The sequence below is a fragment of the Eretmochelys imbricata genome, chromosome 16, assembly GCF_965152235.1.
Source record: "Eretmochelys imbricata isolate rEreImb1 chromosome 16, rEreImb1.hap1, whole genome shotgun sequence".
In the NCBI taxonomy this organism is placed as follows: domain Eukaryota; kingdom Metazoa; phylum Chordata; order Testudines; family Cheloniidae; genus Eretmochelys; species Eretmochelys imbricata.
The window spans coordinates 18,445,964-18,470,703 of NC_135587.1; the positions used below are offsets into that span (position 1 = coordinate 18,445,964).

Genomic DNA, 24,740 nt, shown 5'->3' on the forward strand with positions numbered 1-24,740 from the left:
AATTGGGTATGTTATTTGGAAATCAGATGCAGTAATGCTTTTAGCACTTTTCTGTTTCACTTCTCCTTCTGCATATTGCTATTGTTTTAGTGCACAATTCATAGAATGAAAGATTCTAAATAACCCTGGAACAGATCCAGATCAGCTGGGTATAAGACTATAGATTATAATGATGATTTTATGTAAGTGTTTTTTTATAAACATTTCAAGAAAATATAATAATACTTTTAGATTGATAATTCAGGATTAAGATACTGTTTAGATTTAGGCAAGATTCTCAGGGCAGGGACGCTGTACTTACATGTTTGTATAGTGCCTAGCAATAATAATTTTCACTTCTATAATGCTTTACATCTGATGAACTCAAAATACCTTACCTTTTTGTCAGGTAAATTGTTATCCTCATATACAAGTGGGGAAATGGGGGCACAGAGAGGTTACAAGTCTTGACCAAGTTCACACAGCAAGTCAGTTTCAGTGCTAATAGGAGAACCTGGATCTCCTGATCACCGGTTCTGTGCTTTAGCTGCAAGGCTATCCTCAGTTTCGGGATTGATAAAAACACAGTGGACCAGAGTTATTGACATAATTAAAGGGAAAAGAGAGTAATACTTTTGGAGAGTATTGTTTTTCATGGAAGCAGATAGTTATATTTATTTTTCCACGCATCATTATTATTACAGTTAATTATGTGTATAATCCTAGTAATTTGTGGTATTTCTTCCAGTACCGGAATTTGTTATTGCTCAGCCAGCTTGTCCCTGTGAAGAGGACCAAGTTGAACCAAAATCTTGTAAAGGTCAACGCTGCTCCCTTAGGGCCTGGGGAGAACTCTACACCTTTGAATTCCTGGAGGAGCACATCTTTCTTTCCTCTTCCTTCGTGAGCGATCGAAAGCTGAACTCCTCCGTTAGTTTACTAAAGCAATTCCCAGGCACCTGCTTTGCCAGTGGACAACTACTGCACCCTCCAGGGGCTGAATGTAGAGTCACTTACTGCGAAGGGCAGCTGGTGAGTATGCAGCATAGACTTTGAAATCAAAACATTGGCTGCATTTACAACCACTAATGACCAACGATGTGTTGCCATATGCACTTGGCCAGTTGTCTCAGAGTGAAGACCCAGGTGCCTAGAAAGCAAAGTGTCAGATCAGAAATAAGGGGTTAGAGCGAAATTCATTCCTGTGCAGAAGACCAGTGCGAGGACTATGCACTACATAAAAGTTCCACTTTGACCCAGAAAGCGGTGTGAAGAATGCGTGGGGTGGAAGTGGCATTTATGCGGCGCATTGGCCTGGTGCTGGCCCCTCTGCCTAGGGATGAATTTCACCCTGAGCTTGGAATGGAAGAAAAAGCCCTGCCCTGTCGAAAACATAAGGGGATTTACTCTTTATTTATTGATGACTAATTGATGGTGCTGGGTCCAAAGCCCAAAAGTTTGTGTCCAAACTTCCTTCAAGGTCTAAGGGGATTCAGATCTGGTGTTCAGGTTCAGATCAGTTTTGAAGAAGTGAGGCTGAGCTGAGAAGTTCAAATCCAAATTTCCCCCAGAGTCTGAAGGGTTTCTGATCCAGTGCTGTGGCTTGGGACCATCTCTCCTATCTAGACAGCACTGTGAAGGCATTTCAGAGAGTCCATAAAAGTCAGAGTCATTGCTCTGAAGAGTCTGCAGTTCAGTACAGTATATGGGGGGGTCACAATTCTGCCATGAGAAAATGTGGAAACAGGCAAAGAAATAAATAAGCCGCTCACCCCTCTCCCCCACTCAAAGGGAGGAAGGTCTCGAAACACTCAATTTTGGTCACCCCAATGCTGCCTCACTGAGCCTCCAGTAGCTTTATTTTTCAGAGCTTTTGGTAACCTGGCAGTTTGGTGTTCATCCAAATCCTTCTGATAACAGGAGATCCCGATGATGTGTGAGGTACTCCATGGCAATGATAATAATTAGCATTGATTTAGTATCCTTTCCTATGAGGATCTGAAAGTGCTTTATAACATTAATGAAGCACTGCCCTGAGGCAGGTAATAGTAACCCCGTTTTATAGACGAGAAAGCTGACAGGCTAACGATTCACCCAGTATTACACAGCAAGTTGGTGGTGAAGTCAGGAACAGAATATAAGGAGCCTAACACCTAGTCCTTCATTCTAACCACTAGACTACACTCCCTCCTAGATCCTAGTAGTATCCTACAGATCACAAACGAACAGGAAGCCTTTGGTTTTGCATCCTCATGCCCCAAACATGTTCAGTCTTGCCTGGGTGCAGCACCCATTTGGGAAATCTTGGTGGTAAATCTTGGCAGGAGAGGTGGTCTGTGACTTTCTCTTGGTGGTGAATGCCTCTGGAATAACGTGGGGTGGGATTTTGCTTTCTTTAGCAAGGGGCCGTCATCGTGAACAAGGAAAAGATTCACATCAGACCTGTGAGAAGCAAACACCTGAATGTGCTGGAAGACCCCAGCCTCCCCACACCCCACATCATCTTCAGAGCTGCAGGGAGAGGGACAAGGACGATAGGAGGTATTGGATGTCTCGGGGCCGAGAGAGGAACCACTGGCCCAATTCTGCCCCCTCTTTTTGCCTGCAGTCAGTGGGGCTGCATGAGTGACAGTGAGGGCAGGACTTGTTGCCGTCACAATGTGTAAATGAGGCTCTCATTGTGGCCTATGTAGTCCAGGAGCACTGTCTGTGGCTTGGAGAAGAGGCCGAGCTGCATCCTATCACTCTCCTGTCTGCTTTCACCCTTGCTAAAACAACATATAGCCTCAGTAGGGACTCAGGATTTATCTTGGGCGGATAGGCATGGCCTTGTCACTCGCCAGTTACTGCCAAACACAAGAGCAAAAAGATATGAACTTCAGCTGAGGATGGGTCAGGACTCAGGGTATGTAGGTGGGATATTTTGTCCATGATAAATTACCAAGGGTGGCAGCAGCAGCTAATAGAAATCAGTGCAGATGGGAATTAGCTCAGTGTCGGGAGGAAGCAATCTTGCGATGTATTGCTCATAAGTGTTCAAAAGGCTGGGATGGACCCACAGGGCTTCCAGGCCTCCTTCCATCCTAACCTCCCTTGTATTCCCTCGTGGTGTTGTAGAACGAAAGTCTCCTCCTCGTCTCTGGAAAAGGGCAGAGGGGAGCATCATGCACCTGGAGCTGCTGGTGGTAGTGGGCCCTGATGTTTATCAGTTCCACACAGAGGACACCGAGAGGTACATCCTTACCAACCTGAACATTGTGAGTGGCTTTCTGTTTGATTTCAGTGCCACATTTACTGAGCCTATGGTGGCTTGTGTTGGAAGGGACCTCTGGTGGGGCGTCTGGCTAAGCCCATAGCCAAATGTTCTGGAAATGCCTCCACAGAAGTGAGTGGGAGCACCCCTCCCTCGGGTATGTACAGAATACTGGACTGGGGTGCAAAGCACACTTCAGTGTGCAGCCACCTCCTTTGCATGGGCCATTGTACCCTCATCCAGGAAGCTGCAGGCATAAGGGAGGGCATTCACGAACGCTGGGAGTGCAGCTTTAAAGCCCCATTTGGAAAATGTGTCCCTTAATTTCCTTAGTAACTGGTTGGGTGCTGGCTCCAGCATTAGGAGTTTATCCTTCAGTGCCCATTGATTTCAGCAGCCGTATTTGAGCTGATCTATCATTTCACTGTGTGGGTTTTAACATTCTATTATTAATTTCCTCAGCGCTACCCACCTTGCTCCAGTCAGGAATGTATCACTGTGTTTTCATGTGGATAGCAGGGGCTGGGGGACTTTGAGGGGTCTTGACATTAATTTTCACACCCTGTGAAATCCCTTGTTCTCGCTCTGCTGGAGGCTTTTAATCCTATTAGTTAAATCTAGTGCACGCTGGTGGACAGACTTGTGGCTTACACTGAGTTTAGTTCTCAGATGAATCCTGGTTCTGTTTGTAATGGGCAAATTTCATGCAACTGCCTGTTTCTTTCCCTGGTGATTTGCAGATTTTATAATTGTCCATTATAATTACCCGATGTGTCACCTTGGAAGTGCATCTGGCTGGTTTGGTGGAAGATCTTATGTGTAGGGAAGCCTTAGTGTCAATGCAGGGCACAGACAGGAGTCACACCGGCATCTTCATTATGAAACTCCATCTGGATCCTGTTTTTCCTTTTACAGGGTGCAGAGCTGCTGAGAGATGCCTCGCTGGGAGCTCAGCTCAGGGTTCACCTGATGAGAATGATGGTCCTGACAGAACCAGAGGTAGAAAATGGAGATTTGTTCACAATCCTTGGAAGGGTCCGTCACAGGTGAGGCTGAGCCCAGCTCCTCTCAGAGGGCTAGCCAGCCTGTGACAGGGCCACTAAAGGGGAAGCATATGAAGATGTGCCTTCTTTTTAGGTGGGTATGAACATCACCACGAACATCAGCTCCTCGCTGGTCAGTGTCTGTGAGTGGAGCAAGAAGGTCAATCCCCAGAATGATTCAGATCCCCAGCATGCCGACCTTGTCCTGTATGTGACCAGGTAACAGAACGCCCCTGAGGGGGATTAGACTGAGAGGAGATTAGAGACGTCAGGTCAGGCTGGCAGGGTCAGGCAAACTGCGGCACCTGCTGGACGCGCTCAGATGGGGTAGTAGTAAAATGTGCACCCTTTGGAGAGGGGCCTTACAATTCTCCTTCCGTGAGTGGCTTGCTGTGGTGTAGGAAGCCCTCATGCCACTTTGCTCCCCTGGTCTGGAGGGGGGAGGTATTCTGCATGTCTGCACACACCAGCTCCCAGAGCACAGACTGGGCTGAGCGCTCAACAATTCCACTTCCTCAGCTTCAGTGTTAACTGGAATATCCCTCGGGAAGTGGCCAGCCTGGCTGTGGCGAACTCGGCACAATTCCAGCGGCGGCCTGCGTCCCCAAGCAATGTTTGCATGATCACGGGAGGCTCATGTGAGGGCAGAAAAGTCTGGAAGAGGCAGAAACCCAGTGGTTGTTATAGAGAAATTCCCCAGCTTCCGAGATTTCCTCTGACTCACGCATTCCTACAGGCCGCTTGACTCCCAGGCTCACATTATTCTCAACTGACTGTAACTAATGACACCCGCCAAGCTCCCGTTGAATGTAATGGCCTTGTTTAGTTGCTCATCTCTGCACAGAGGGGATTCTGGTATCTCTCTCTCCTGCAGACAGGGTTATATCTGATCAACACGTGCTGGGTAGGGTGGTTCTAGGTACTCAGTGTAAACCTTCATTGAGCATCTCATCCCTGGGGAGAGTCACGTATCAAAGTGAAAGGGGGTGGTAAATACCTGGTCAGGTTGAGCTGGGAGAGGCTAAAGACGTTTTCAGTTGACAATGTTCACTGCTAGGGTTTTTAATCCTAATGGATCTGCTCTCACGTTTTCTCCCCGCCTGTCTCACCCTTCCCTAGGTTTGACCTGGAGTTACCCGATGGAAACAAGCAACTGCGCGGAGTCACCCAGCTGGGGGGAGCCTGCTCCTCCTCCTGGAGCTGCGTTATCACCGAGGACACTGGCTTCGACTTGGGAGTCACCATAGCCCACGAGATCGGGCACAGGTCAGAGGGCAAGACCCAAAGAGTTGCCAAGTGTTAGCCCATTCACTCAGAGAAAATTGGCCATTGTTTGCAAGCTGAGTTCAGGGAGTGAGCGAGTCACCTCGGGCGGTGCTGGGATTCCCTTAGGTTCAGGACCATCCTTAGGATTTATGGGGCCCTACGCAGTATTATTAAACTGGTGCCCCTATGCCCCACTTGGGGCACAGCCACCACCCCCACCTGTGAACCCCCAGAAGACACACACCCCCCATTGCTGACACACACTGTGCTTTGTACGCAGCAGACACTGCGGCAGCCCGGGCTCACAGCCCAGGTGGGGAGGGATCGAGGCAGCCAAGGATACTGAGCCGCCCGGCCCGCCTCGCAGCGGCAGAGAGTCCCAGTTCCCCACAGAGACCCCCGTACCGTCTCCCTCACGCAGAATGAGCCGCATTGGCAAATTCGGGTCTGTGAATACGGCCCCTGCCTAAGGAGACTGCAGTGCACGCTGGGTGTGCGGGAGCCGACCCGCTCTTACCTGCTGTCCTGGTGGTGCCCCAAATTTTCAGGTGCCCCACACAGCCGCATATGCTGCGTATGCCTATGGTCAGCCCTGTTCAGGTTGCTTGAAACGCAACTCCGGAGAGACGGAATGGGAACAAGGGGCCCAATCCTGCAAGGTTCTGCGCTCCCTTAACTCCCATCATCTTCAGTGGGAGCTGTGGGCACTCATCATCTCAGGAGGTACTCTGCACAGAGCCGACCCTCTTCTGCACGGACGTCCTCCGTGCTCGGCTCAGTGTGCCACCAGCTGGATTCCAGCCCCTCAGAGGGCTCAGGTCACTCTTGTAATCGATGTGGCGGCGTCTTGGCCCAGAGAATGGTGGTGACTCCCGGTAGCATGGCAGGGCGGGTGACGAGAACAGTGTGCAGTGAGTTACCTATGGGCAGGGGGGGGGAATAACAAAGGGAAGACTGGCGACGTAGAAAACCACAACAAAACAGAGGCCGAGATTTATAATCCCTGGTCCAAATTCTCGGCTGCTGTAAATTTGTTCAGCTCTGGTGACATCAGTGGGGCTGCGTTCATTTAGAATTTGGCCTGTTGTTTTTCTTGAGCCATGTCATTCACACCCAAAGGTTTCCATCAGCCTCAGGTATAATGGAGCTGCTTCATCCCCCTTTCCCCAATCCTTTGTCCCTCTGACCTTCTTAACCTGTGTAAACTCTGCAGCCCAGAGACTGTCTTTTCCAAGGTGTGTGGACAGTGCCAAGTGCAAGGGGGTCCTGATCCTGACTGGGGCCTTGAGGCACTAATGTAATGTCAATAAGACCCAGTAAGCACTAGTGCGCGTCAGGAGAAAGCAAGCTGTGCTGTGGGGAAAGGGAGGGCCGAGGGAGATGGAATTAGAACAAAATGCAGTGGAAACTTCAATATTAATTAACACTTTGCACTTCCCTCCCATTGCATCTCTCCACATTGGTCTGAGGGTCTGAGAGCACTTTATAAACAATGAATTATGCCTCACAGCACTGCCACATAGCAGGGAAATACTATTGACCCCCTTTTACTAATGGAGAAACTAAGGCACAGAGCAGGGAAGTGACTTAGCCAAGATCACTCATACACTCCCAGAATAGAATGCAGGAGTGGTGACTCCCAGCCCGGGGTTGGAACTGTGTTCTGCTCCTGCAATTTAACACCAGGAGATCAGCTGGATAATATCGGTAACGCCCCCACCCCCTTTTATCTCTTGCGGCAGTTTTGGAATCCATCACGACGGTGAAGGAAACCGGTGCAGTGGGAGTGGCAACATCATGGGTTCCGAGGGCAGCCACAACAGCGTGGACCTGGTCTGGTCGGAGTGCAGCAGAGAGCAGTTCCTTGCCTTTCTCAGGTAGGAGGAACCAGCTGCTCTCCATGCTCATCTGCACGTCTGCGCTGGGGAGAGGAGAAAGGCAAGGAACAAGGTGGGGGACTCTTGGAGAGCGAGGTGTTGTTACTCCTCGGGGGTTTGTTGATTTTAGGAATGAACAAGTGGTGAAGAGAGCAGACTTCTCTGAGCCTAGGACAATGCTCACGTTTCCTGGGACACCAATAATGAACTCCCAAGGCCTGTGTTAGCATGTGTGCGTGTCCTTGCTGGCTGTGTGCTGGAAAGCGATGTCTCTTGTGGCTTTCCCAGGACAGGCCAAGCAAGCTGCTTGAACGACCTGCCGGACCTGGAGGGCAGCATCCCCGGGTGGAAGCCTGGCTTGTATTACGGCGCAGACGAGCAGTGTAAAATAGCCTTTGGGAGCGCAGCCACGGCGTGCACCTTTGCCAGGAATGACATTGTAGGTAGAACACTTTCTACCCGCTTGTGCTTCTGGCTGGTAACGGCCACCCCTGAAGTACTGCAGCTGGGACGGGCATGGTGGCGCAGCAGGGCGGTGGGCTGGCATGGAGCGGGGGACAGTATTCATCTGCTGGGGGGCTCTTGGCAGAGAGCAGGCTTATAAAGAATTTGGATCACTTGCCCCTTTTTCAGCCCCTCCTCTCTCTCCTCCACTCAAGTCTCCTCTTCATTATTATTTAACATTTGCATTGCAATAGTGTCCACGGATCCTGGCCTGGTCAGGGCCATGCTGCGCTAGGTACCGTACAAACACAAAGGGAGAGAGACTCCATGTGGTGAGGAGTTCTCCATTGTCCCTCTCTTGTTCTACTCCATCTCTTTGCTCTCCGGATCCCCTTTGTCCCCTCCCTTGTACAAGACTGTGTGGCTCTAACACACGGACAGTATTGTTAATGCATCTCATTAACAAGAAAACACTAATCCGGCTGCAAACCTCAGCTGCCGTCACCGACCCTCATCCTGTGCCATAACGATTGGCAGTGCCAGTCACTGGAAGCGCCTATAATGCCTGCCACCTGCAGCATGGGCCTCATCTCATTCCACTCAAAATGGAGACGCTCAGGAAATTGCCTAAGCCCTTGGGATTTGGAGGGAGAGAGCAGGTGCTGGCTTCCTGCTAGCAGGAAGCAGGTGGGTGGGTATGGGTAAGGCATGCTTGTCTTCCTGCTGCTCCCCGGTATCTGGTGAGTGCAGAGCACACACAGAGCCATGGCACGGCCTAGGGAAGCCATCTAGCCGTGGTCTGCAGTGTTCCGGCTGGGAGGCGTGGGGGTCCTATGTTGGTGGGACAGGGGTGGGAGCTCAGGCTGAGTAACTGGCACAGCAGTCTCGGGCACGCACTGAACAGCCTGGCTTCCCTGCCCTCCCAGGACATGTGCAGAGTTCTTTCTTGCCACACCCATCGGGCCGACCAGACCAGCTGTACTCGCCTTCTTGTTCCCCTTCTGGATGGGACCGAGTGTGGGATCAACAAGGTAAAGAGTCTCCGGGCACGGTGAAGATTGGAGGGGGGAGTGGGTGGCTACCAGACACATGGGGTGGCAGGGCGGTGCAGTGAGTGATTGTAGAGCGCATTGGATGGTTGGATGGCGGAGTGGGTGGCTACAGGGCATAGCGGATGGCTGGTACAGTGGGACGAATGAGCTTTCCCATGTAGAGAGCTAAGTTGGAAGAGTGATGGAGAATCCACCACCACTCTTGGTAAATTGCTCCAAGGGTTAATTAACCTCACTGGTAAAAATGAGCACCTTATTTCCTGTCTGAATTTGTCTGGTGTCCTCTTCCAGCCATTGGACTGGGTTATCCCTTTGTCTGCTGGACTGAAGAGCCCGTTATCAAATATGCTGTTGGCATAGGGTATTTTCACTGTTTGTCCCCCATGGGAGGTAGAGTTGGAGGAGAAGATGCCTCGCTCAGCTCCTCCCCTCGTGATTTGGGGTCCAATTTCCTTCACCTCCCCTCCCAGGCAGGGGAGTGACTGAGGCACAAGATACTGTCCCCTTCCAGTTGCATTTCTCCCAGCTGAAGGGGCAGAGCGCCTCCCCCCAGCTCCCTGCAGTCTTAGTTGCGGCATGGCTGTTGCTGATCTCTGGTGTTCTGGGTTCCAGTGGTGCTCCAAGGGACACTGTAGCTCTCTGGAAGAGCTGAACCCCGGGGCAGCGGTGCATGGGCAGTGGTCCAGCTGGAGCCCCCTCACCGCTTGCTCCCGCAGCTGCGGAGGAGGAGTTATAACGAGAAGACGACTCTGTAACAACCCCAGGTAAAGACCTTCTTCTTTCCCGGCAGCGCCATTGGACGTGCTCGTGGGGCCCTCTGGCTGTTTGCAGGCCCAAAGTATCCGTGCTTCCACTCGTTTACCATGGATGAAAGCTTGTTGATGTTCGAGTTCATTTGAACATGGGCTGGCGTCCTGCGCTGAACCCAGCTTAGGATGTGCTGCGTGTTTTGCCCGTGTAACAAGTTCCTTGTCTCTCTACTGACCATGTGTATCATTCTCAGATCTCGTTGCCTTTTCACTGCCCAGGTGTGTCGTTGTCCGGATGAGTCTTTTCAGTGCCTTGATCCCTGTGTCACTCCATTCTTCCTCTTAGCATATGCACAATGTGCCTCAGGTGTCACGTGACCAGGATTCGTCACTGAATTTGGTCTGCTGGTTGGGTCATTAGCTCCCCCGGCTTGGGCCAGGCACTGACAGGGAGCGCGACGTGAATGCTGATCCATGCCCCCCGTCGTTCCATTGATTGGCTGCATCACCGACCCGTGTATTTGTCGTTTCGTTAGCCGGCTCGGTGTGGCTGTCCATGAGCCAGATCTTGGTGCTGCTGCTAGGCACTGCCAGATCCTGTGTATTTGGACGATCAGGATCCTCGGTCTCCTCACTGTGGGGCAGCTCTTCCAGCCTCTCACCTGGCTGCCTGTGGACTCACATGTCTGTTGTTTTCAGGCCTGCCTTCGGGGGTCAGGAGTGCAGGGGAGCAGACCTCCAGGCTGAGATGTGCAATACGCAGGTAGGCTGCCTTCTCTCGCTCTGCAGGCATCACACATGGCCAAGCAATGCACTGTCAGTTATATGCCATTTTTAACCCTTTAAGAACTCTACCATTCAGGGCCACAGCTTTCAGAGTCGAAACAATTGATTTCCCTGGGAAGGAAACCAAGTATTGGGTATGCAGTCTCCATCTGTGTGACAAGACAGGTATTTGTTCCACTGTCACTGAGGCCAATTACCGACTAATAACTGACCAGCCCCAGCAACGTGTAATAAAGCATCTTATCTGGACCCCTTAGAGAGCCGCCAGGCACTCCAAGGGAGGGGTAATTCCCAGCTCAGGTAGATGGACAGCCGCTAGCTTTGGTTGAGCTAGCATGCAAATAGCCATGATGGTGCGGCAATGGAATGCGCTAGCCGCTTGAGTACTGACCTAAGGTCTTGGACGAGATTGCCCTTGGGCAGCCAGCCTGTCCCATTGCCTGTGTCCCCATGGCAACACTGCAGCTATTAGCGCGACAAGCTCAATCAAACGTAGTGTGAGTCTGTCTACCCCAGTTGAAGATTACCCCTCTAGCTGCAATGTACATGCCCTGAGTCCTTTCAGTGCAGGACTGTGCTCAACAACGGTATTGCTCACATTTCCCCCAGCGTTTATTTTGGATAAGTAGGAAAGATAACATCATCTGCAAACCGTCTATCTCCCATTCCTAACCCATCTCCTCCTCCCCAAATTCTCCTGCATCTTCACTTTAATGGGATAGTCTTCTTCATTTGCTGTTATTCTATTTGTCAGCTGCTGCTTTTCACCCCAGAGGTGGTTGCACTTAGGTAGTGGGTGAAGTGGTTCCTGGGATTCTGCTCTTATTGTATTCCATTTCACTTTCTTTGCATAATAATCTTCCTCTTCCATAGGCCTGTTTGAGCTCCCAGTTGGAGTTTATGGCTGAACAGTGCGCAGCGACAAATGTAAAGCCACTGTATCTCATTCCAGAAGTCCCATCTTTTTATAAGTGGACGTCGGCTACTGGTTATGCCAAAGGTAAAGGGGGGAGGGAGAGAGAGAGAGACAGCAGTTCCTTTGGGAAAGAGACCCCGTAGTGTGACCTCGAGTCCTGACCTTAATGGCAAATCAAATGGCAGCTTTACTGGTGGTTACAGCCTTTCCTGACAATTCCTTTTACCTTCTTCCCATAATGTACCTGACTCTCTTGTGCCTTTTTGCTTGAGTAACTCTGCCTTTCTCCCCATGTGTCTCCCCCAGGGGATACCCTGTGCAAACACATGTGCAAGGCAGAGGAGAAGAATTTCATGGTGAGCCGCGGGGTCAGTTTCACAGATGGAACCAGGTGTGAGCAGAGCAACCGCAGAGCCAAAGGGGCTTTCGATCTGTGCGTGATGGGCAGCTGCAGGGTAAGGATTTTCCTCTCTGCAAGTGGATGGTGGATCCAGGCCAAACTTCAGACACGGGATCTAAATGGTCTCAAAGGAGCCACCTCCTTGAGGGTAGGAACAAGCAAACTGTGACCCAAACTTTTGAGGCTGGCTCTTCTATAAGAACAGGATTTGTTAGGACTGTTCAGACTTTTGGACTAACTAACTGGGCATCCCGCTTGTGCATCCAATACCAACCCTCCCCAGCTAGTCCATCCTGCCGATTATACAGTACGGTACATGTGTGTGTAATTCCTTCCTGAACAGTGCAGCAATCAGTTTATACCTTGAAGCATGAGAGTGAAACAACCTTGTCATCAATTCAGCTTGCATAGCTGTATATGTTGTTAGGGTAAGTGGGCAGACCTGGACAGACCTAACTCTCCTCCAGGAGAGATTTGCTCAGAGTCAGACAGTGGGTCAGTGGCAAAATGAGGACTAGAATTTAAGAATCCTGACTCTAAATGCCATGTTGTAACCACCATCCGTGCTTGCTTCCTCTGCCCATGAGTGTCCATGCCCACGTGGGTTCCTCTGCCCATGAGTGTTCGTGCCCACGTGGGTTACAAAGAGAAAAGGTAGCTTAAAGAGTGTAACACAGGAAATGCCACTTTGATCACTTCAGGTTCTTCCCAGAATAAGCCGGTCTTGTGGCTCTGCCCTTTGCTCAGGTGTTCGGCTGTGACGGCAGGATGGACTCTGGGATGGTGATGGACTCCTGCATGGTGTGCGGGGGAGACAACGCCACGTGCACCAGAGTGAGCGGCTCTTACACAGAAGGAAAAGCCAAAGGTCTGCAAGCCTCAGCCGTGCTCTCCACATCAGGGTCTATCTCGGTTGCCAGATGCCCCCAAAACAGATGCAGAGCTCTGTACTGTCCCTATGCAGCTTCTTGGGTGTGGTTTTGCTTGTTTCGGTTTTGTGTGGAATCTGCTGGTGGAGACTGTCGGAGATGGAAACGGATGAGATTAATGCTCAGTGCAGCCCGAGAGCTAGTTGCAGCCTGGATTCCCTGCCAAGCCATTCGCAATGTGGCTTCCCTGTTTGCCACGGGCAGGGATCCTGAACTCTGGCCTGGGGGGAAGAGCTCAGCCTAGCTGAGTTCTGTAAAACAGGGGGGCTGCGAGCTTTGTCAAATTCTGCCTGAGCAGTAAAATGTTGATCTGCCCGAGCTTGCCCCTGCCGTCACTCTCACGTAGATTTCTCTGGAGGGTATTTTAAAAAATTGAAAGTGAGCGGAGGGCTTTGGTAGCTAGAGCGGAGGATGCTGAGGCCACGTTCCCAGGTCTGCCACTGATTCAGTTAAGTTCTCTTGGCCGTATTCGTCCCGCGGTGACTCTGAAGTCAGTGGAGTGACACTGGGGGGAATTTAGTTCTCTGTGCCTCTGCCTGTCCTTCCGTAGCATGGCGATATAATACCTACCGTGTAGGGGAGTTTAGAGGGTTAATTACTGTCTGTAAAGCCTTTTGAGATCCTCGGAAGGTGTACTGTGAGGGCAAGGACTGTAATAACAAATCCCCCACTCCTTAGAGAAGGTGCTAAAGTGAAAGTGACCACATCTTCTCTGTGTTCGTTCCCCAGAGTATGTTACGTTTCTAGCCCTGCCGCACAAGGCCACCCTCGTCTACGTTACCAATCGCAAACCTCTCTTCACACATTTGGGTGAGTATAATGGAAAGGCTCCTGGGCCGGTTTGGTTTCTGTGCCCCCAAACACCCAGGCAGTCTCGAGAAAAGGCAGACTGGGGGGGAAGCGTCCTGGCAGTGGGGTACTCTCTGTAGAGAAGGAGGGGAAGCTCTATTGCTTGGGATGTTTAAAATAGACTGGACAAGTCACTAGTGGATACATAGAAGGAAGCCATTGTCTCTAGCTGATTTTGTGAACACATAGTACCCCTCTGCCCTGACTACCATTGTTGCTTCTCTAGCTGTGAAGGTCCAAGGTCGGTATGTGGTGGCTGGGAAGGAGAGAATCTCCTTGAACATCACCTATCCATCAGTAATAGAGGACAGCCAGATCAAATACAGGGTGTTACTTACTGAGGACAACCTGCCAAGCCTGGAGGAAGTCCATGTCGATGGACCAACCCAAGAGGACATTGAGATTCAGGTAGCTTGGTAGGGCTGGAAAGGGGATAGCCAGAACTGGCTTGGGGCTGCGTGGCTCAGGGCTAAGACCTGCAAGGCAGAGTCTGGTGGTGGTTGAGGCTCTACTGATTCCCCCCATGGCAGCAGAAATTGAGCTCCGTGCTGGTGATGGTCTCCTTATCCTTGGAAACGGTTGAGCACATGTTCCCTGTGGGTTTTCTGTAGACTTATGTGAAGGTTGGATGCGGGGGGAAAAAGGAGAAAACAGCGGAATCCTGACAGCAAATCTCTCTTGTGATACAAGAGATCGGTTCCCTTCCCAGAAACAAACCTGGTGGAAGTACAAGGCTGTTTCTCCAATTAAGCAGTTCCCATCGTTCATTACCGAAGTTCGTGCTCTAGTGGCAGATACACACATGCTGAGGCAAAGCCATCCAGGCGAGGGATGTCTCTATCAGGACGTGAATTCAGCTTTGGGTTTTGGTTCTTATGGCAGACTTAATCTGAGTGTGAATGATTGGAAGTGATAAACAGACCCAGTGTTAACTTGAACTGTTTACAAAGAGCATTGGCTTTAGTCTCTAGTCAGTGCCCAGCGGATGGGTGTTTTTTAAAAGAACTTTTATTAGGGAATACTAATCAACCCTCCAGCATGCTGATTGGCTGACAGAAATTCCACGGACACTGGTACAACCAGGTGTTTGTTAGAGGTGGGTATGACCCCAGCTAGTGGAGTGTTTGGAATCCACATCCAGATCTTGCACCGTGGTTCCATCTTTGCTATCCATGTGCTCAGACCCATTCCTCTGACTTGATTTGCATATGCAACACCATACTGACCTGGGCTAAGCTCTAGATTTATAACTCTTCTCCTTCCCCAGGTTTATAGGAAGTATGGGAAGGAATATGGAGATGTCACCAACCCAGACATCACCTTCAGGTACTTTATACCAAAGGAGAAACAGACACATGTGTGGATTCCTCAGTTCAGGACCTGCTCGGTGAGCTGTGGGGAAGGTGAGGCAGATGTGAGAACCAATGGTTAATTGGGGGAAGCTGCTCAGGCTTGTAGGTTGACTGGCTGCTATCCACCTAAGTCCTCAAACCTTCTGGACTCACTTTGCATATTGAAAGAAATACGGCTTGGTATCAGTTTCATAAATTTTATTAAAACTTACTAAACAAACTGAAATTTTAAAAAGTGACCAAATCTAAGCTGTTATTACTAATATTAAATTAAGCTAAGAATAAAGCAGTACAGCTATCAAATCATGATCAACATCAACAAGCTAGACGCAACAATGAATTGGAATTAAATCCTCAGGTTAATACTCAACATAACCAATCCTTATACACTCCAAAGAGGATTCTCAGAAGGGGGCTGTGCATTTGGTTATAAACCCTAGCTAAAGAATTTGGTCAAAGTCAATCAAGTCTATGATTTAGAGCTAGTTAAGTGCTAATACTGAAACCAAATTATTACCTAATGACTGATCTAGAGCTGGATGAATTTTTTTGCCCAAAACGTATTTTTTTTCTGTTTTGGAACTGGGCTAACAGTTGAACAGCTGATCTTTTAGAACCTTCATCTTGCTTGAGAAAAAGTTACTTTAAAATCTTTCAAGATGAAACCCATGTAAGAAATACAGTTTTTTAAAGTTTATATAAGGGCTGTATTCCCATATTTGTTCTTTCTGTGACATATCTGGGGATTCACTTCTGTCTTGTTGGACAGAGGGAGCTCATAGTTTCTTCCTGTAAGAGCAAAGACCAGCCCGTAAGACAGCCTAGAATTTCCTTTCCCTTTTTCAGCTGAGAACCTCTGCAATGGCAGTTCTAATATTTTACTGAACTTTCGTTCCCAGGGGTGCTACTGGTCAATCACTCCTGCTTTGATCAGACCAGGAATGAAATAACAGATGATCAGCAGTGCTCGGAGACTCCACAGCCCCCTTCAAGGCAGGAGCCCTGTGCCATGGCGCCATGCCCAGGCAGGTGAGTATTCCTGAATGGCCTTTTCCACCACTAAGCTAAAGGCTCTTATCACTAGAGATGGGCATAGCTGGCTCTTGTCCTTTCACAGTTGGGTGGCAGGGGACTTCGGCCCCTGCAGTGCCACATGTGGGGGTGGAACGATGGAGCGGCTGGTTCGCTGTATGAAGAGAGAAGGGGGCTTGATCCTGACTCTTCCTGATTCCAAATGCATGGATGCTCCCAAACCTGCCTCCACCGAGGCATGTAGCACTGAGCCGTGTCCCATAAGGTAATTCAGAGGCCCCCTAAATATGTGTGTGGGGGAATAAATAATTGACTCTTTCTCCCCTTGTTTTGTGTGACAGTCCCGTAGTCAGGGGGGTTATTGCATGTTCTTCATTCTTGAGGGCACCTTGTTCATGCCCGGGCTATGTAACCATTTCTGTTACTGTGCCCTTCACGGTGACTTCTGCTGGGGCCACAATTCTTCAAGCTGGGAGTGTGCGGACTCAACCATGAGGAGATCTTTGTCTCTCCTTTCCAATCACGGAGACCAAGCGTTCTCCCCAGAGGCCCAGCTCTTAATCGGGAGAAGGTCTAAGTATTGTCTAGGCTGGAGTAGGGGACTGGGAGCCAGAACGCCTGGGTTCTTTATCAGCTCAGCCACGACTTGCTGTTTGACCTCTTGAACATATCACGTCACCCGTCTGTGACTCATATGTGGAATGGGAGTAGTAATCCCTACCTACTGAAGGTGGTGTGAGGGTCAGCTGATTAAGGTTTATAAAGTGCTTTGAGATCCTTGGGTGGTGCTGTTATTTCCCATGTAGATGGAAAGAATCTGAGCCGGGCAAATGCTCTGCCATCTGTGGGGCTGGAGTCACCCAGCAGAACGTGACCTGTGTACAGATTCTTGATGGACTGGAGACCACAGTAGACGACAGCCTGTGCTTGGCGGAAGAGAAACCTCTAGTTTTTGTGCCATGTGTGGTTAATATCTGTCCTCTAGGCTGGAACACAGTGAGTACACTGGCTTGGCTAATGGGGAACCTCACACACTGGCCCGTGGGGGATCCCAGGCTGGAGGTTGAGAGGGTGTTATGCACATAGGACAGCTTATTAGTCCAGAGTCCCTTGTAGTCACTGCAGGAAGCCTTGCTCACCTTAGATAATGCTGCCAGGTTCATCAGACTTTGGTGGGGGTGATTTAATTCTGGCAGGGGCCAGTTAAACCACCTTGGGCATCATCCCACCCACTTTCCTTCCCACGCAGCTATATTGCTCCAAGCAAAGCATAGGCCGAAATGCTTTAGCATTTATCACAGAGAGCCATCGCCTCATGAAATCATCTCCCATAAAGAAACCTGCAGTGCTGTCTGTCAGAGGGACCCTGGCATTCGCAAACAGACTGCAGGATGAAACTGGAAAATGGAGGGGGAATTGACTGGCTCTGGGGATTGTTAATGGGGTGTAGAGACTGTCCCCTGCAGGCCACTGGTTCTAAGCCAGCCCAGATCAGGCGTGACTGAAAGTCATGACTATCTAAGGTAGGCCAACGGTCTGGAGACAATGTGTCCATGTCAGAGAACCACCCCCACAGTGCCCAAGAGGTGCCCATCCAGGCAATCTCAGCCAAGGGGCCAGAAGTCAGAAGGGGCTCTCTCCACAGGGCTCAGCCTTATTGGTGGGGCCCTGTGAGGGAAACTTCCCTTGAGTGTGCTGTGCTGCTACAACTGTGTGGGGTAAACACAGGGTTTGGCCTCCAGGGCTTTCGGGGGCCTTTTGTCAGCACTAAAGTCTACAGGCCAGTGTCCCACTAAAACAGGTAAAAGGAAATTCTCAAATCTGTCCCCTTTCAGTCAAAGACATAGGTGCCAATGCTCTGACTCCACCCCTGCCCCGTCCCCATTCCAATCCCTTCCCCAAAGTCCCCGCCCCCTCCCTGCCCCATTGGACTCCTTCACCAAAGCCCCGCCCCGGCCCTGTCTCCTCCCTTGAGTGTGCTGCGTTTCCACTCCTCCCCCTCCCTCCCACAGCTTGTTAAGCCACAAAACAGCTGTTTTGCGGCAGCAAGCGCTGGGAGGAGAAGAGGAGACGCGGCGCGCTCAGGGGAGAAGGCAGAGGCAGAGGGGAGGTGAGCTGGGGCGGGGAGCTTGGTTGCTGGTGGGTGCAATTTTCCAGCCCTGGAGCATCCACAGAGTCGGCACCTATGGTCACAGAGGGAGATTCTTGTGGGGGCTCAGATGCACAGCTTGCATCACTGAAGGGGAGTCCTGGGGGTATACCAGTTTGGAATCTGTCAGAGAGCCCTGTGACATGACTGAAAAGACTCCCTTGGTTCCAGTGGGCTTGGCTCAGGCCCTGGGCGAGCAGCAGCTGCCAATCATTTGTTGTTTTTTGCTGCTGTGTTGGAAGCAGGACAATTCGCCCTCACGGGAAGAGCTGGTGCCATTTGGGAGTCTCCAGAAGGAAAATCGCTTGGTGCATGTCTGGAGCCCTCTCCTTGGCGAATGCACCGTGACCTGTGGTGGAGGTGAGATGCTTGTGATGCTGCACGGAAACGTTCTTTGTTCTGGGGATGAACTCGGCAGCCTCGTGCATTCGTGCAATTAATCTTTCACCGCTGAGGAGCGGGGTGCATGGGTAGTTGTGGTCACAAGTACACAGAGTCTGGAAGAGTTAGGGGGCTTGGAACAAGGATGCAGAGCCTTCCCCTGTAACGTTCCTGGTTTGAATCCAGAGTAGGCTGGTACTAATACAAGGTTCCAGGAGCTTGGGCGGAGCTTGCTTGATCGATAAACAGCACTGAGCTCCAGCATAAGGCTGCTGCTCTCATAAATGATCTTGTTTCAACAGCTGCGTCCATGCCATGCTATCAGACTGTCTCCCCTTCCCTTCTAGGTGTGGCCCAGCTTCGCTATGTGTGTGTGGCTTTCAAGACCAAAGAAGAAACCCAAGAGAAACATTGTAATCAAGTGCCAAAGCCAGCGAGCAGGCTGGAAAGCTGCAATCCCATGCTGTGCCCGCCAAGGTACGAGACAGGTCTCTTTTCACTGTCAGCCTCCAGTGACGGGGTGGTGTGATGGGATCAGTTGTTTCCCGCAGGGGAAATGTTGTGTGGGTCCTGGTACAGATGTTCTCTCCATTCTTGTCCCCCCCAGTTGGGAGGTGAAGGAGCTGGCTGCATGCCCAGTGAGCTGTGGAGGAGGGAGAATACCACTCTCTCTTCGCTGTGTAAGACAAGAAGGAAATACAACCCGTCCTCTTCCTCATTCCAAATGTGGTAGGATGCCCAGGCCAGCCAGCACCAAGGAGTGTGGCACTGATCTGTGCCCAGCAAGGTAACTGCTTGTCGCTTTAGGGCCTGGGTATAACTGAGTGAAGCCCTTGAATGCTTATGTGCCATGGGAAATCTTAGCCCAATACCCCTGATACCTCACTACCTCAGAGTGGGGTAGGAGCCCCGTTTTAACAAATCTGGGTTGCAAACGTGGACACCACAATTACCACCTAAATTGTGCTTAGACGTTCCAGTACCCCAGGTGTCTACCATGTGAACTAAAGGACAATCAGCTGTACTTCTTAAATAGGGCTGATAGTCTCTGCAGGCAAATCTCTCAAATAAGCCCGGTAAGAAAAGCTTTGGATCTTGTGCTTTGGAGGTTGGACCCAAACTCCACCTTAGTTCACTGATGGCCGGGGAATGGCTTGCTGAGGGTTGGAGTCACTCATTGATGGCTGTGTTGTTCCCAGGTGGCATTACAAAATGGACTCGTGCAGCGTAAGCTGCGGAGGAGGTGTGGTGCACAGGGTCCTGTACTGTGCGAGGGAGACAGGGGACAAGGTGGAAGAGATTGTATCAGACCCACAGTGTCATGGTTTGCCTCGCCCAGAGGAGCAGGAGCTGTGTAATCTGGAGCCGTGCCCGCCAAGGTCATTATAATCACATTCACCAAGACCGCATGTGTCTGCGGAGAGTGTGTGTCTTTAAAAGTTCCATGGACTCAACCCAGGGTGGTTGGGGAACCAGGTTACAGAGGGGACCTCTGGATTGTCACTCTCCAGAAGCTGGAGACAAAGTGCTTTGTGTTCTAGAGGAAGGGTGAAGGGTGCTCACTGCCCAGTCACTTCTGACCTTGTAACTTCAGGATGGAGATGCATGGCAAGGTGGTAGCGGAAGCATGCTCAGGACAGGCTGGCTAGGAGGGTGTGTGGCTTCGTTTTTGATGTTTCCGGAGGCTGTTTACTGGGCTGAAATAACACAAGAGTTGGTCTGTTCAGGATATGTCAGTTCCAGGGGGATGGAAATATCACGAGAAGACCAGATCTTGACTCATTTCAGCCCGTACATGTCTCCCCGAGGGCGGGGAGGGGGGCGCGGGGGAAAGGGCTTGTGATGCATGTACTGTGAACCCCCATGCAAATATTGAGCTCATGGGGTTTCGGCAAAACCCAAAGATGCTGCTCTACAGCTTTCAGAGGACCCACTTCTACACCAGCCTCAGATACTCTAACCTCGCCACAGGGACTGACTCTGTTCCAGATATGGATTGGAGCCACAGTAAGTTGGGATGATCCCAGGCTGCAATGTGCGTGTTGCTCAGGAAGGGAGTCTACAGATGGCTGGGGAAGTGGGAAGATGAGGAAGTCTCAGTATGTGCTTTTTAGCAGGGGCTGGTGAGAGGAGAGGTATCAGTGCTCACTGAATTTTCTCCTTCCCCTCGGATCAGATGGAAAGTAGCAGCAACTGGTTCGTGTTCCTCCTCTTGTGGGCTTGGCATAGCCACGCAGTTGATCACCTGTGTCCAGCTCCGCCAAGGCCTAGAGACCGAGCTGGAAGAGAGTTTGTGTCCGGAGGCAGAGAAACCCCTCTCCAGCATCCCCTGTATCATCAGAATGTGCTCCTATGAGTGGGGTTTCAGTGAATGGACAGAGGTACCTGCTACCCTTCTAACGCAGCGCTAGGTGCAGAAGCTGTGTAGCCCACTGGCTTCATAGCAAATCCCAGGACTATAGGAGAAATAACTCCTCTCTTGCACACTGCATGGTGTTAGCATCCATCAAAATGCCAACCTGTTCCTAGGGATGTCATTCATCTTTCCTTCCGCTCTCCGTCCCTGAGCAGGGTATCTGTGCAGCCCCCAAGTTGCTAGACTTCTGCTCTTTGGCTGCTGTTTAAAAATTGCCTTTGCATGTTTTGGGGTGATGTGCTCCATGCAAGTCTTTTCTGAACTTTGCTCAAACCTTCCCCTGTCAGATCAGACACCCACATAATCACTATTGTGCATGCATATTGGTACATCTGTGGGTCTCAGGGTTCTTCGGTAAGGTGGCTCAGCACTATAATCTCCATTTCACAGCTGGGGAAACTCAAGGGCGTAGAGGTTAAATGCGTTGGCCAATATCAGTGGAACGGCTGAGACTATAACCCAGGTCTTCCTACTCCCTGACCTGCACTTTAGCCATTGAACCTCCTTCCCCCCTGCATAGAACCCTGACTGTGGATTTATAAAGGCCTCTGGGTTTCTTCCACTGCAGTGCTCGGCGTCGTGTGGGAACGGCATTCAGATGCGGCAGGATTTCTGCCTCAATCCGAAAACCCATGAGCACGTGAACCCCGTCTTCTGCATGCGCTCCCCCAAGCCCATCACGGTGCGTGGCTGCTCTGCCGGCCCCTGTCCTGAGCAGCCTGTGGTGGATGGATCCTCGGTATCAGAACACCAGATACCAACTTCAGCTACGAACCCGATAACGACAGCAGCCACCACTTATTCCGAGAGGCCAGAATACAAAGCCCTAGATCGTCCTCCAACCCGGGTGCTGGCTCCTTCACCCAAACGCCCCGAGGAGCTTTCAGTGGGGGAGGAGGACACTGCTGAAGAGTACAGTTAGGTGGTGATTACATAGGGTGATGTCCTTCGCCAATACTCCGGCCAGAAGTCTGAGAGTCCTCCCGCACTTATGACAGGTTTCAGAGTAACAGCCGTGTTAGTCTGTATTCGCAAAAAGAAAAGGAGTACTTGTGGCACCTTAGAGACTAACCAATTTATTTGAGCATAAGCTTTCATGAGCTACAGCTCACTTCATCGGATGCATACTTTGGAAAGTGTAGAAGATCTTATTATATACACACAAAGCATGAAAAAATGTGGGTGGGAGGAGGTATTTTTTCATGCTTTGTGTGTATATAATAAGATCTTCTACACTTTCCACAGTATGCATCCGATGAAGTGAGCTGTAGCTCATGAAAGCTTATGCTCAAATAAATTGGTTAGTCTCTAAGGTGCCACAAGTCCTCCTTTTCTCCCGCACTTAGGCAGTACTCCGGCAGGGAGCATGGAAGCACTCCAGTAGGAAATTTGTCTGGGTCAAGACTTTGGATTCCAGGCTCATGATCATTTAAAATCAAATTAAATTCATTGCAGAGCCTAATTCCGGCCCACAGCAAGTTCAGATCCAGGGCAGCTCCCTTCCAGCTCAGGAGGGTGAAAGCCCCAAGCGGGTACAGCACATTGGTATGGCTAGGCAAGCTCCGCTCAGAGTTCCCCTGCTCTGCTTTGCTGTGAAGAGCATCTTGCTTGGAGCTGTGTGGAACATTCATAGCACAGGCCAGAAGCCCCCAGCACGCACGATTCAGGTTTGCTGCAGACTCAGAAGTTGGAGCGGATTCACTGAAAGTCTTGCTGTGGGTCACGCCTTCCAGGTGTGTCATGGGCTACCCATCAGAAGAGAGTTACGAGCAACAATTCTCTTCCCAGGGCCTCCTGCATTCTTTGGATTGCAAGCACCTCAGGCCAACAACTGTCTTACTGTGTGTCTTGTACAGAGGTCAAGCACGCTGTTGGCACATGTTCAGGAGCAGTGATCACAGTCTGTGCTCCAAGGAGCTTGCAGACAGGACGGCGCACATGCCGCGATGTAGAGGGAGTGGTTTCAGAGGGTGTACGTTCCTCCTGCTGCCCTTACTTATCCACGATGTCTGTGCTTTTGGTTTTATTGTGCAGGTGTCTGTGGGAGGCTCTTCCTCAACTCCACCGGGGTCATCAACATGACTGGCCTGCAAGTCAGTGACTGCACGGTTTCCATTGGACGCCCCTTGGGGGAAGTGGTAACAGTCCAGGTGCTGGAGAGCTCCCTAAACTGCAGTGCAGGTATGTTCCAGAGTCTGCAGAGCTCATCCATGGCAGGGGACTTTCAGAAACCTGCGCCTGCCTCCTCCTTGTTACTTCTGTGTAAACTTTTGCTGGTAGTCCACAATTCTAATCTTGCTCCTTAAAATATCCTTGTGGTTTCATTTAGATACCCGATTATTCTTCGCTTCTTTTCTTGAACTGTTATGTAGCACTGTTGTGTGCTGTTAAACAGCTGCTGTGTTCCATGCCAGAGGTGCTGCATTTTATTGATGGGTGACGTGGTCGGAAAGCAATTTCTTAGATCTGTGAAGTAGACGCCTATCTGTTGTATCCAACTGTGATGTCACGACAGAGTGTGTGTTCTCATGTAGTTGTATAGTTTAATAATCCATGAGGTGCAAGCTTGCAAACAGATGTCACATGGGAATATGCAGGCTCCTGCTGAGGCCTTGGCGTGACTCTTGGCCCTTTTTCAGTCAGTTTTTTGCATCTGTCTTCCTCAAAGCGTTTACATCTTTGATTGACAGTTGCTGTCCATTAAGGTGTGTCCTTGGCTGTGTCTTCAGAGTTATCACTAGTTATGCCCCAGAAGGTCAGACTCTGATTAAGGGAGTCTTTGAAGTGTTTTCATTGACCATCCCTCCTGCACTTTCTGAATTTCAGCTCACCATAGAAAACCTTTTTTCGGGAGTCTATCATTGCCCACTCTGACAGCATGACCCCTCTTTCTAAGCTTTGTTTTGGTGATCATTGCCTCAACGCTAGTTGGTTTTCCTTTTTTCATGGATGTTAACCTTTGAGACTTTCCCTGTAAAAATACTTTGTGGTAAAAGGATCCTTTATCACTATTTAATTTTATTACAGGGGATATAGTGCTGTTTTCTGGACGGAGGATGTGGTGGACAGGCTGTAAGAAGCTGACGGTGTCATCCGTAAACTCCAGGACCAACACATTGATGGTGAGGCAGCGCCTCCTGCTGCCAGGGAATGGTGTAGTTCTTCAGTACAACAGCAAAGCAGCGGCAAAAAAATATCACCAAGGTACTTTGCTGAACTCTTCACTGGGGCTTTTGGGCAGGGGCAGGGAAAGCAAGGCCCACTGAGTTTCACTGTGCAGTTCATGGCTGCCCATGGAGACCCAAGGGCCCAGAGATGTTGCTCCTTCACCAGGGGCCCATAAGGCCTCTCAGTCGTCTCCATTGGCTGCCCTTCCGTATTGAAGATGGGTCCCTGCAAGATGCTTGCACATGCTTTGAGATCCCCGTCTGGAGTGCACTGGGGAAATTTGCTGGACACATGCTTTATTTTGTATGGACGTACCCAACACAGTTTGCTTTCTCTCCTACCCCACTTCCCCATCCCAGACTGTGATGTGCAGCTGTTTGGACCCTGGGGTGAAATAGTGAATCCCGGACAGTTGCCAGACCCAAAACAACGAGTGGCATGTCGGACCTTTATCAACGTGGCTCCACGGTATCGCATAGCCATCCATGCCCTCTACATGGACCTGGGGACTGAAAACAATCAAACACACTCCAATTACATCTCGGTGAGACATCAGCCTGGGGTGGGGCGTCTGTAGGACACGCTTTTCCCCTCATAGGCCCTGAGAAGTTTGCTTCTACATTCGAGGTTCAAAGCACCCTGGAAATCATATAGGGCCAGATTCTGATCTCAGTTACACCAGTGTAGATCTGGAGTGAC

At 50.3% G+C, this 24,740-nt stretch overlaps 1 protein-coding gene across 1 annotated transcript in view; it reads left to right on the forward strand.

The window, feature by feature from the left end:
- The window catches only part of ADAMTS13 (ADAM metallopeptidase with thrombospondin type 1 motif 13), a 28,661-nt gene that overhangs the window by 2,854 nt on the left and 1,067 nt on the right, over window positions 1–24,740 (forward strand). Inside the window, exons 4-32 of the mRNA XM_077835953.1 lie at window positions 728–1,011; window positions 2,379–2,520; window positions 3,097–3,236; window positions 4,148–4,231; window positions 4,370–4,494; window positions 5,395–5,541; window positions 7,284–7,418; window positions 7,707–7,857; window positions 8,789–8,893; window positions 9,527–9,678; window positions 10,363–10,426; window positions 11,323–11,449; window positions 11,672–11,820; window positions 12,513–12,633; window positions 13,424–13,504; window positions 13,770–13,951; window positions 14,811–14,946; window positions 15,795–15,924; window positions 16,013–16,192; window positions 16,734–16,923; window positions 18,322–18,436; window positions 18,805–18,934; window positions 19,065–19,244; window positions 19,657–19,836; window positions 20,634–20,838; window positions 21,442–21,790; window positions 22,908–23,054; window positions 23,901–24,077; window positions 24,401–24,585. Of these exons, the coding sequence (XP_077692079.1) occupies window positions 728–1,011; window positions 2,379–2,520; window positions 3,097–3,236; window positions 4,148–4,231; window positions 4,370–4,494; window positions 5,395–5,541; window positions 7,284–7,418; window positions 7,707–7,857; window positions 8,789–8,893; window positions 9,527–9,678; window positions 10,363–10,426; window positions 11,323–11,449; window positions 11,672–11,820; window positions 12,513–12,633; window positions 13,424–13,504; window positions 13,770–13,951; window positions 14,811–14,946; window positions 15,795–15,924; window positions 16,013–16,192; window positions 16,734–16,923; window positions 18,322–18,436; window positions 18,805–18,934; window positions 19,065–19,244; window positions 19,657–19,836; window positions 20,634–20,838; window positions 21,442–21,790; window positions 22,908–23,054; window positions 23,901–24,077; window positions 24,401–24,585 (4,493 nt within the window). The remainder of the gene's footprint in view (window positions 1–727; window positions 1,012–2,378; window positions 2,521–3,096; window positions 3,237–4,147; window positions 4,232–4,369; window positions 4,495–5,394; window positions 5,542–7,283; window positions 7,419–7,706; window positions 7,858–8,788; window positions 8,894–9,526; window positions 9,679–10,362; window positions 10,427–11,322; window positions 11,450–11,671; window positions 11,821–12,512; window positions 12,634–13,423; window positions 13,505–13,769; window positions 13,952–14,810; window positions 14,947–15,794; window positions 15,925–16,012; window positions 16,193–16,733; window positions 16,924–18,321; window positions 18,437–18,804; window positions 18,935–19,064; window positions 19,245–19,656; window positions 19,837–20,633; window positions 20,839–21,441; window positions 21,791–22,907; window positions 23,055–23,900; window positions 24,078–24,400; window positions 24,586–24,740) is intronic.